General features: G+C 43.6%; 1 protein-coding gene across 1 annotated transcript in view; it reads left to right on the plus strand.

Annotated features, from left to right (window-relative positions):
* Window positions 1-12,339, plus strand: part of LOC103213689 (zinc finger protein 11) — a 52,445-nt gene that overhangs the window by 11,418 nt on the left and 28,688 nt on the right. Inside the window, exon 4 of the mRNA XM_007959424.2 lies at window positions 8,183-8,187. Coding sequence (XP_007957615.2) covers window positions 8,183-8,187 — 5 coding nt within the window. The remainder of the gene's footprint in view (window positions 1-8,182; window positions 8,188-12,339) is intronic.

A 12,339-nucleotide genomic window follows, 5' to 3' on the forward strand; every position in this document is an offset into this window, starting at 1 on the left:
AACACATTCCACATTTGGGAATGTTACTGGCTCCCATCCATAAAACCACTCGGAAGAAAATTATGTTTGAATGGGGGCCTAAGCAACAGCAGGCTATGTCTGAATACAGAAAATGGTCTCACTCTTCTTGCCTTATAGGCCCTTATGATCCCCATTCAGACATAATTTGGGAGGTATCTGCTACACGTGCTTATGCAGACTGGAGCTTATGGCAAAAACTTGAGAACACTGCCCTATGGTGACCATTGGGATTCTGGACTAAAAAGTTTCCAGATGCTGCAACACGATATACACCATTTGTAACTCATCTGCTTTTGGGCATTGATTGAGACTGCCTCAATGACAGAAAATAAAATCATCATGAGACCTAAAATACCCATGTATTGGGTGATGTCAGAGAAACATTCTAAAAAGGATGGCAGTGCCCAAAATAGTTCCATAATAAAATGGAAACCATTCATAAAAGAACTAGCTGCTGGAGTAATGGAGGGAGGCACCCACCATATCCATGAGCAGAGAGCCTCTTTTCACATAGCTCCTACCCTGGAAACACCTGAGAAGCTGCCAGAACCCATTGCCTCATTGACAGTGCCCTGTAAACAATTTTCTGCTGACCAGCAGAAGGCTGCTTGACTCACAGATGGCAGTTCCAGGGTACATGGACAACATTTATTGGGAAAAGCTGCTGCATTAAGATCAGCATATGGAAAGACCCTGATTGAAGAAGGTAAGAACAAGTCAGCTCAATGGGCTGAACTGCATGCTGTCTTCCTAGCTGTCATGGAAGAATTGGGCAATGGTGAGAGCCCATATGTTTGGATTTGTATTGATTTGGGCAGATGTATGGTCAGGCAAATGGGTGATGGGAAACTGGACTGTTAGGGGACACTCGTGTGGGGCATGGACCTATGGAAAGCATGTTGGAAATTCAGAGTGTGCATTAGAGTAGGCCATATCAGTGCCAATCAGAAGGCTCCCTTTCTTGGATCAGAGGTGACCGGAATCAGCAAGTGGATATGTTGGTATGCTCCCTTGAAGTGGTCATTTGGGTCCATGACATGAGTAGACATGGGGGTGCTACAGCAATGCAGAGATGGACTGAATCTAAGTATTTCACTCTTACACTTTCTGAGGCACAAAATGCTAATAAGAACTTCTTGTCTGCCAGCAAGAAAGAAAAGTTACAGATGGCTATGGGGCAGATTACCCAGGGGGAAGACCCTGCACATAGCTGGCAAGTTGATATATAGGACCAATGATGTCAGTGGCTCCAGGTGGCTACAAATGGGTTCTTATGGGAATAGGTACTTTGGACTAGGCTTTGCATATCCTGTGACAGATGCAAATGCCAAAAACACTATTAAAGGACTGTACCAATACTGTTTAAGGACTGTACCAATACTGTTAAAGGACTGTACCAATTTGGGCCACCAAGTTATATTTCCTCAGACCAAGGAACATACTACAGCCCACAGGGTGCAGCAGTGGGCCAAGAAACACCATATTAAGTGGACATACCATGTTACAGTCTTCATAGTAATGATTTGATAAAGATTTGGAATGGGCAATTGAAACATTTGTTATCTAAAACGGGGAGATAAAGGCATGAAGGGCTGGCTCACATGCCTTCATGTGTGTGTGCTCACACTCAACGTGAGGGGGGTGAAGGATCACCACTGGACAGATTCCTACATTTCTCTGGGGAAGAGGGGGTGGAGGAGTACACTGGTGCTCCTGTATAGTTCTTCCCCATATAACCCGAAATTGCTTTTTTCCTGCCAGAAGCTGTGGTCCTGGGACCTGGAATGCAGCTATGAGTACCAGAGGCAGAGTGACCCTTAAACAAGATACTGACTATACCCTTGAATAGTCAGAATTCCCAATGGCCTTTTGAGATGGAATGTACTTCCCCTGCTCTGGCAAAATTGGGGTTGACAGTGAATACTACCATATTGTCCAGTGGTTGAGATAGCCCAATAGTGTTGGACCTGTGTAACCCTATCCAGCATGAATGGGAGTGGACTGAGGGGGAAGCACTTGCTAGACTGGTCTTGCTACCAGCAATCTGGACTGGCACAGTGGTTGAACCTGATGTCCCTTTCCAAGGTGGGAAAGTTTGGGTAAAAAGAAATGACAAATGGAAGGAAGGAAAAATAATAGCAATTAGTGAAATGGGTTATGCAAAGGGGAAAATCTAAAATTATGTTGATACCTAAAGAAAGACTCAGAGCAAGGGAATAATCTTCTCTCAGTTAAATTTTATCAGAGGCCAGAAAGGGTGATGATGAGACAAACTTGTGGAGTACCTGATCAGATCAGATGGACACCTGCAGCAGACCTGAATGGCTGGTAATTGAGTAACCTCACCATTAGGACTCTTTGCCCTACTGAAGGACTAATTGTTAATGATTTGAGGACTGGTAGAATGATTGGGAGGGGCAATTTTGTGATGTATTATAAAACCTAGACTCTATTCCTGTTTAGAGTGGGATGCATCTTGAGTCCCGCCTTGCTAGAGGGTGTGATTCCAGTCACCACCCTTACTTAGTTTCCTTGAGGGATATATGTGAATGTTCTGGGAAAGTTCACTCTCTTGCTCTGGTCCTGCGTTTGGTTTGTCATCATCTTACCTCTGGACTTAAGACAGCAGCCAGTCATCTGACCTGCTGATTGGAGTTTACCAGCCCCTGCAACCATGTGAGTGGGGAGAATCCTCCAGACCTACCCATGGACTTGGGACTTGCCAGCCTCCATCACCATGTGAGCCATTTCCTAGGCAGTCTGAGTTCTGTGAAATGTTGTAGTGAAATATGGAACCTTAAGATGGGAGGGAAAGTACTGAAGGGAGGAGAAGGCGTTGATGTTAGAGATGACAGAGTGGCACAGCAGTTTGGAAAAGTTGGACATTTGGGATATCTTTAACCTCCATGTCATAGGGACCAGCCTTTCACTCATCTTTCTAAAAGAAATTTGAGCATTCAGAAACAAGACTATCAGGAACCAGTCATTAGACAGTATTGAAAAAGCCAGAACCATGATTCCTCAGGGAGTCTAAGCAAAGTCTTCCTCAGGAAGATTGCAACAGATGTCAAGTTCCTAAGCAGTATATGTTAACTGAGGCAGGACACCTGTGGTAGAAAGGAGTCAAAGTAGACCAGGTTGAGTTGGTGTGATTGACACCACAGTGAGTGTGCCTTCCTGAGTGTACATTTACAAGAGCTTAAATGTACTTAGGAAATTTACATATTTGCTTATATTTATGGTAGAAGCATGAAGATCATATGGCATCAATGTGGAGGTGTAAGGACACAGCTCTGGCCCTGGAACACTACCACTTTTCTCCTCCAGATCCTTTAAATACCAGTTTGGAGATATGCTAAGCCCTAGTGGCACAATGGTTAGCTCTCAGCTGCTAACTGAAAGTGTGGCAGTTCAAATGCAACAGCAGCTCAAGGGGAGAAGACTGGTGATCTACTCCATAAAGATTACAATCTAGAAAACCCTATGAGGCAGTTCTACTCTTTCCTATAGGGTCACTAAGAATCAAAACTGACAGCGCACAATATGCTGTAGTCCAGGTATTTTGGAGCACCTGAGTCCCTGTGTGGTGCAAATGGGTGGCTGCTAATGAAAAGGTTGGAAGTTTGAATCCCCTTAGAAGCGCCTTGGAAGAAAGGCCTGGTGATCTATTTCTGAAAAATCAGCCATTGAAAACCCTATAGAGGGAAAGGAGGACAGAAACATGCACAAAAGATAACAGACAACAGAGGCAAATACTGTCATGTGCACAATACTGCATTACCAGTAACACAAACACTAGTCTACAGGTAAATGCATAGACAAGTGAGAAGATCAGGTGTAGGTAAGTGAACAGGAACATACCCATGACCATAGATAGATGTGGCTGATGATATTCTTACATGTATACTTGTGGTACAAAAATATCCATAGACATTATAAAAGTAATGGGACAAAGTTGGAGTAGCTTCGCAGTGACAGCCAAGGACCCTAAGGGAGTGAATCATCAGGCTTGCAGGCTCACGACCATGGCCTCGGGACATTGAGCTCAATTGGAACAACATAGTACATAAAAATCATGTTCTACATCCTCTTTTGGTGAGGAGCCACTGGGGTCTTAAAAGCTTTCAAGCAGCCATCTAAGATGCAACTATGGGTCTCCCTTTGTGTGGAGCAAAGAAGAGTGAAGAAAAAGTCATGTGGAAACAGTTAATCCAGGGGTATGATGGACTATGAGAACCTCAGTTTTCACAACCCTGAGACCAGAACTAGATGATGCCTGACTACCACCAATGTCAGCCACTCAGGGATCAACATTGGAGATCCTGAAAGAGTGGAAGGAAAAATGTGGAACAAAATTCAAAAACATAAAAATGACCAGAATTACTGGTTGGATAGAGACTGGTGAACCCCCAAGACTGTATAGCCCCGGGTTATCCTTCAGGCCTGGAACTGGACTCACTTCCCATGGATTCGCTCACAGCCAAACAGGCCCACAAGGAGGACATCTACCCCTGGGTGATGCACCCACCTACCCTAGGGAGATGCACCCCTGAGATCAATAAGCTGTGAGACATCAGACGGGCAGCATTTGCATAGAGGGAAAGCTGGATAGACAGGAATGCATAGATAAGAAGGACACAAGGAAGGGGTAGTCATAGGGAAGAGATGAGAGGTTTTTATTGTTGGGATTGTAATTGAGGCCATGAAACCAAATGTGCATGAACTGTTGAGAGTAAAATGAATCTGCTTTGTAAATTTGCACCCAAATCACAATAAAAATAAAAATAAAAACCTCTATAGAGCACAGTTTGTCTCTGATACACACGAAGTCACCATGAGCTGGAGTTGACTCAATAGCAACTGATTAATATCCAATAGAAATATGGTCCGGGCTACATTTTTTAAAGTAAAAAGAAACTTAATAATAATTTATTTCATCGAATATGTCTAAAGTATTTCAACATGAGAGCAATGTAAAACTTACTGAGATATTTTACATTCCTTTTTTTCCTCCTAAGTCCTCAAAATCTAATATTTTACATCTTAATGCATCAAAAAGACAGGAAGGGAAGAAAAGACTGATGGATGTCAGAAGAGAGTCTGAAACTTGCACTTTAACGGGGAGTAGCTAAAATGAATGGAAGAAATCACGTAAAAGTGCGGAACAGATTTCAAAGGGTGGCTTAAGAAGGCAGAATAAAGTATTACAATGAAGTGTGTAAAGTCTTGGAAATAGAAAACCAAAAGGGAAGAACATGCTCAGCATTTCTCAAGCTGAAAGAACTGAAGAAAAAATTCAAGTCTCTAATTGCAATCTTGAAAGGATTCTGTGACCAAAATATTGACTGATGGCAGGAAGCATCAAAAGAAGATGGAAGGAATGCACAGAAAAAAAGAATTGGTCGACCTTCCACCATTTCAGGAGGTAGCATATGATCAAGAAGCGATGGTATTGAAGGAAGAAGTCCAAGCTGCACTGTAGGAAGTGGCTGGGGTAAGACAGGAGGCGGTGCACCCATGGGGACTGATGTGAGGGTAGGGAGTGATATAGTTTGGATATATTGAGCTTGACATTTCTTCATATACCTAAGTATATGCAGAAATGTTCAGTAGGCAGACAGGTGAAAAAGAGTGATCTCAGCTATACAGATGATACCTGAAACCATGTGAGTGGAGGGAAATTGTTCAGCAAGAAAGTGTAGTGTAGGAAGAAACAAGGGTATAGGACAGGTCCTTGAAAAGCAAGAAAAGAAACCCAGAAATGAAGAGCCTGTGAAAGGAGGATGAGTCAAAGAGGACAAAGGGAAGAGAAACACCAGGTGAGAGCATTGCCACACAAAAAAAGACTGTTTTAAGAACACCACCACCACCACCACCACCACCCACTGCTGTTGAGTCAAATCTGCCTCAGCGACCCCTCTTTGGATTTTCGAGGCGGTATCGCTACAGAAGTAGATTGCCTAACCTTCCTTCCGATGAGTGGCTGGTGGGTTTGAACTGCCAGCCTTCTGGTTAGCAGTCAAATGCCTTAGGTGTTGTGCCACCAGAGCTCCTAAACCAAACTCACTGCCGTCAAGTTGGATCTGACTCATAGCGACCCCTCCTTGGGTTTCCAAGGCAGTTATCTCTACGGAAGTAGATTGCCTAACCTTCCTTCCGAGGAGTGGCTGGTGGGTTTGAACCTCCAGCCTTCTGGTTAGCAGTCAAATGCCTTAGGCACTACTCCACCAGAGCTCCTTGTTTTAAGAAAGAGGACAGTGAATAGTGCTCAACATTGCCAAGTGGTCAAGGAGGAGAAAACCTGAGACATGTCCAGTGGGTTTATTGGGGACCTGAGTGGTGGAGCCAAAGCCGTATTAGAATCAACAGGGTTAAGAAATGAGGGAGAAGCAAAAGGTAGAAATAGCAAGTTTCTACAATTCTGAGTAGTTCGGCTTTGATGAGAAAGAGAGAATGATAGCTGGAGGGGGATGTGAGACTGGAAAGGTTTCATTAAAAATGAAAGAGGTGAGCTGTTTGATCAGGATCTCTGTTGCAACCCCACCTTGCTTAAGCAGAAGAGATTTATTGACCTATATAATTGCAAGTCCAAGTGTAGCTCTGTTTTTACCATAGGGAGTAAAGGTGTGAAGAAAGGCAAATTTGTAAACCTGATGACAGAAAACTGTCAGAATTCCTTCTTCTGCGATGCTTCTCTGAAGTGAGGGATGAGATGAAGTAACATTGATGCACAGTGTCTCCCTAAAAGAATGTACAGTATTAATTAGGAGATACACAGCATTTCATCAACAGAATACACAGTGTTCTTTGGAGAGTTTCTCGAGGTTCCTCCCCATGAAATAACGGGAGTAGAAATATAACTTAAGAAAAACCGGATGGCCGGGAGTTCTGCAAATGCTGGAAAAAGGTAGTCCACTGTTGATTACCAGTTGCTGACCCAGCAACAACCTAAATCTAGATAAAAGGGGTTATAAGTATAATAAATCACACCCTCTTGGGTAGAGGTTTAATATTATATAATGACACGTGCTGAGGGTCGCCATCTTTGTACCCTTCACTGCGCATGCTTGACTTCCAATCATGAAATTATATGTATAACATGATTATGATGTAATCCCCATCCTATAAAAGTAGTTTAGAGAGTGCTTAATGGCAGACAAGAATCCGAGGGATCTCCCTTTCTGTTTCAGCTTATGCACAAACTTAATAAAAACTACTTGTTACTTTTCACCTCTGTGTGTCTTTATTGGCTAAAGTCACTCCAGGCAACGGACCCAGAACTTTGCCAGTAAAACAGCAAGTGTATGAGGAACGCAGAGGAAGTTTAACTAGAAAACTGAATAAAAAGCTGCCTGGGAAACAGGGGGCAATGGGTGCTAGTATGGAGACGCCAGCTGGCTGTGACATATTTCGGCTTTTCACTCCACGGGTTTCCTTAATTTTCACTATAAAAGTCGCGGTTTCAGCTTTTAAATTACTTGAATTCTGGGTTTCTACTTTACAGGGTAGGCAGAGTTCTGAGTCCGCCGCCATACCCCATGCCTTCTGGGAATAGTAGTTTTCCGAGGGCAGTTTTTTTTTTTTTTTTTCGCGCACGCGCTCTGCAGGCTTTGCTTCCCCGGAACGCGAGCAGTTTGGCGCCCAAGGTGAGGACCGAGGACCAGATTTAGAGGGCCCGGCTGCCACAGTTGGGGAATGTCGAAGAAGGGACAGAGACATAGGGAAGTCATGCGCAGATCGTCAACGCGAGGGCGGAACCGAAATAGGGTAATTGCGAGCTGCCTCCGCCGCCCCTAGTCCAGCCTTGATGCGGAATTGGGGAGCTGGTGCGGGCTATGGACCCTGCTCGACTCAGGGTGAAAGCACAGCTGCGAGGCGAAGTAAGATCACGATAGCATGGCCCTCGGGGAGGCCCGGGGTGCTGTTTCCTCTTCCGGGGGTTGGATGACGAGGGTTTGGGTGCGCAGGGCTGCGCTCGGGAGTGCGTGTCCGAGAGCCGGCCCTGGACGGGTGATACGGCCCATTTCTCCTACCCTTTCAGACTGAGGTTTGGGTATGCCATCCTTACCCCGCCTCCGCGTACTGGGGGCTCAGTAAACCTGGATTGAATTGACAAGAATTCAGAGTGCTGCTCACCCATCTTTCCTGGCAAGCATCTCACACTGGGTCCAAGGGTTTCGTCCCTTCCCACCTGGCTAGTTGCAGCTGTGCAGAGCCTTCCTATTCTAAATCTCTGTTCTGCTTTCCAACACCAGCTAGACTTTCTTGTAAAACTTGGCATTTCGATTAGTCTGCAAATGTTTCTTGAGCACCAAATATGTGAAACTAGCTATGTTTGTGTGGGGAATGCAAAATTTGACTCCGAAAATTCATCGTCCACTTGGAGAGAGAAAGCAAAGACACAATTAACTATTGTATAAAATATTCTAGGTGAGTGAAACAGAAAGCTGAGAGTTCACAGAAGACAATGACTCTGATTATTACGTAATGTTTACATTATTGGAAATGAATTGGAAAAGAGTTTGTAGCCTAGAAGAAGAGCTGAGCCTGTTAGTGTTTTTCAGGAAATTTGTTCATGGGGCTTGGCTTAAAACATCTATAGCTTATTTTCATGACGCTGGTAGGCACCTTAGATTAATATTTCATTTTTCCTTCTCAATGCTGACTGTTTTTTCTGCTTCTCAGATGGCATGACAATATGGCTGTTGAGTCTCCAAGTTTACATGCATCCAAGTGGAGCCTAGTAGGTAAAAGGTTACCCCTTTTTCATGGTTCCACGTCCAAAAAAAATTTCAAGACTCTGGCGGTTCAAACCCACCAGCTACTACTGGAAAGGAAGATTGGGCAATACTGCCTGGGAAACCCAAGGAGGGATCACTGTGAGTCAGATCCAACGCCAAGGCAGAGTGTTTTTTTTTTTTTAATTGGGTCAGATGCCAGTCAGCTTTGGCCAGAAAGTGGTCAGTTTTTATTAGTGTACCGATGGAAGAAGAGTATTTCCTCCAGAAGGGTGAACTGTTGGTAGCGTTCAAGAGACAGCTGCTGCTTTGCTGCATATGACTTACCCTGAAATACTGCTATTAAGGAAACTGTATATAGCAGCAGACTTGGACTGACCAGAGCCTTTTCTCAGAGAACTCCTCTTGTTCATCTTTCTTGGTCACAGCTGATTGAGCAAGAAGTGGAAACATGATCTAAGGTCATTGGCCTCTAAATGTCTAACAACCAATAAATAAAATTCCAAGTGGGAGACCAGAGACTATGGTAAATTGATGGTGAACATTGCATCAGTAAGTCCAGGAGAACTAGGGGTTAGGGATATTGAGCCTTGCCTATGCAGAGGAGGATGAAAATGTGCCACAGGTGGAGAAAAGCAAGACCCATGCAACTTTTGACAGTTGTAAAGAGAACTAGGCTCAAACTCAGTTCCCATGTAGTCATCCTCCAGGCACATGTCAGATGCCCTGCACACACACACATCATAAATTCCATTTTGCCATGGCCATTCTAAGTGTTCCCAATGGCATATCCAGATTCTCTGTCTAGAGATCTCAAGGAACAAATGATATAGATGTGTTGTTGTTGTTGTCATGTGCCGTTGAGTTGGACCCAACTCATAGCGACCCCTCCTTGGGTTTCCGAGGCAGTATCACTACGGAAGTAGATTACCCATCTTCCTTCCGAGGAGTGGCTGGTGGGTTTGAACCGCCAGCCTTCTGGTAGCAGTCAAGTGCCTTAGGCATTATGCTACCAGAGCTCCCATAGATGTGTAGCACCACCATTCTCTCTTCAGTATCCAGAGGGGCATGCAAGTTTATTGCTCAAAGACATACAATCTGATTAATAGTTGTCATGGATTGAATTGCAGACCCCAAAATATGTGTCAACTGGGTCATGATTCTCAGTGATCTAGCAGTTAAGTCATCATCTCCCACGCTGTGATCTGATGTGATCAGCTAGTCAGTTGTAAGGGGATTAGGGTTGGGATGCAACATCCTTACTCAGGTCACAGCCCTGATCCAATGTAAAAGGATTTTTTCTGAGGTATAACCTGCATCACCTTTTATCTTACAAGAGATAAAAGGAGAGAGAAGTGAGCAGAGAGAAGGACCTCATTACCACCAAGAAAGAAGAGCTGAGAGTGTCCTTTGGATCCAAGGTCCCTGCACTGAGAAGCTCATAGACCCAGGGAAAGACTGATGCCAAGACACATGGACATCTCCAAGGAACACTGGATCCACAGATGTTGGAAGGAGACAAGGATCTTTCTCTAGAGCCAACAGAGAGAAAGCCTTCCCCTAGACCTGGCACCCTGCCTCCAGACTTCTAGCCTCCAAAACTGTGAGAGAATAAATTTATTTGTTAAAACCATCCACTTGTGATATTTCTGCAATGGCAGCACTAGATAACTAAGATAGTAATAGATCATAACCACAGTTGGGATCCAGAATGTAGTGCCAAGCATGATATAGCTCATTGGGTGGCATAGCAGTCCACAGAGCAGCCTCAGATGGATAATGATGGGATCTTTTACCTGAAATTCCTTCCCTTCTTTTTCTTTCTCCCCTTTTGCTCTACCTACTGGGTCCTGACTCCATCTTGCAACAGCCTTTGTGATAAAAGCCCAAGAGAATATTGGTCTGGCATTCCATGTGAGCAAGACTGGGGAGACCATTATTCCTGGTTCCACTCCTGAAAAGGTCTTTCATATTCCCATATTAAAACTTCTGTCACAAATAAACCTTTCTCTTGAGAATGTTATCAACCCTCTTATGGTTTCCAGATGCTATTCTATCATACAGTCATCCGCATACCAGATCCAAAGATGAGCAGGATTGGAGAGGAGAAGGGGATTGAGATTTTCTGTCCTGCCCCATGTGTTCTGACTTTGGAACCCTAGGTCACTGGGTAATACTTTATCTCCCTTGTGATACCTTTGTGATATTAACCAATGGTGCAAGGGCAGTGGCTAGTCAGTCTATCCTGTTTGGCCCTCCTGTCCTTTTCTCTTGCTAGAGAAGGGATTGCATTTAACCTCAGACTGACTATCACATAGCTGTTTTTTTTGTTTTTTGTTTTTTGTTTTTTGTTTTTAGTACAGCTTCTAGTTCTGCAGAAACTTTTTTAAAATGACCCTAGCAAAGAAAGTGGCTGGAATTTCTAATATCTGCTTCTGATTTCCCTTTCTTTACTGGATGGGACCCAGCCACTTTCTTGAGCCTATACTTGGGACCCTTGGAAATCAAGCAGGAATTAGGACAGGATATCTTTGCTTTTAAAACTCTAGTAGAGCCCACAAATGTCAAGACGCCTGATGTAGTTTGCTTATAGTGTCTTTATAATTCCCTTTGTACCCTAAAAATAAACCTCCACTTACCTGAGCTGGCTTTAGTGTAATCCTGTTCCTTAGGACTAAACACAACTTGACTAACACACAATCATCTATTTATTTTTTCTTTTTTATGATTGACCTTATAGATTTTACATTAGCCATTTCAAGAAAATCATAAGCATCCTCCTGGTCTCATGGAGTTTAACATTCGAATTAATTAGAGTCATTTATTTAATTGTCTATGTCTAATTACTACAGAGTACAATGCTGATTGTATTATACAATGGTATAAAAATTAACTTTGATATAAAACATTTGACTTTTAATAATTTTTTGACTTAGGAACACAGTTTTGTCCCAGGTTCTACTAACCTGAGAACAAAATTGTGGCAATATCCATAGCCTCCACCCCTTGCTTCTAGGCTTACTTTGCTCTTAGTAGAGTATCAGGAGTAAGGGCTGTTTCACACATAGTTGACATGTGAAGGTTTTTTAGCCTGGGTGCAACACCTACAAAATAGTTTGGTCTCTTTCAAATTTCCTTCCCTAGCTCTGCCATCTCTGAACTGGGCCTTGTTCTAAGAGAACACAGAAGAGGCGAGCATGGCAGCTGTGCCCTTAACAGCCAGATGGAAGGTGAGTTGAATTTTCTCCAACTCTGGAAGTCTGGAGCTTCCTCACCAACCAGGGAGTGAGTGTGTTGGAAGCTAAAGCCATTCCTGTAGAAAATGGACTCTATAGAGAATACTCACCTGGACCCTTTCAGGCTCCAGATTTCTCTCTTTCCTCACCATACAACATAGCTACAAGGTCCTTCCTTCTGAATGGCCCTACTTAAAGCTTTGTCCAGGGCCCCCCATCATGGATTTGTATGCAATGGTTGGGGAACATAGGTTGAGACAGTGCTGCCCTAACATTGAGCCTGATGGCTGAGAGAGGACTTCAGGAATTTTCATCAAAGTATAAAAATTCTGAATCCTCTAGTG

This window comes from Orycteropus afer, unplaced genomic scaffold (assembly GCF_000298275.1).
Source record: "Orycteropus afer afer isolate SDZICR_OR568_19922 unplaced genomic scaffold, OryAfe1.0 scaffold00017, whole genome shotgun sequence".
Lineage (NCBI taxonomy): Eukaryota > Metazoa > Chordata > Mammalia > Tubulidentata > Orycteropodidae > Orycteropus > Orycteropus afer.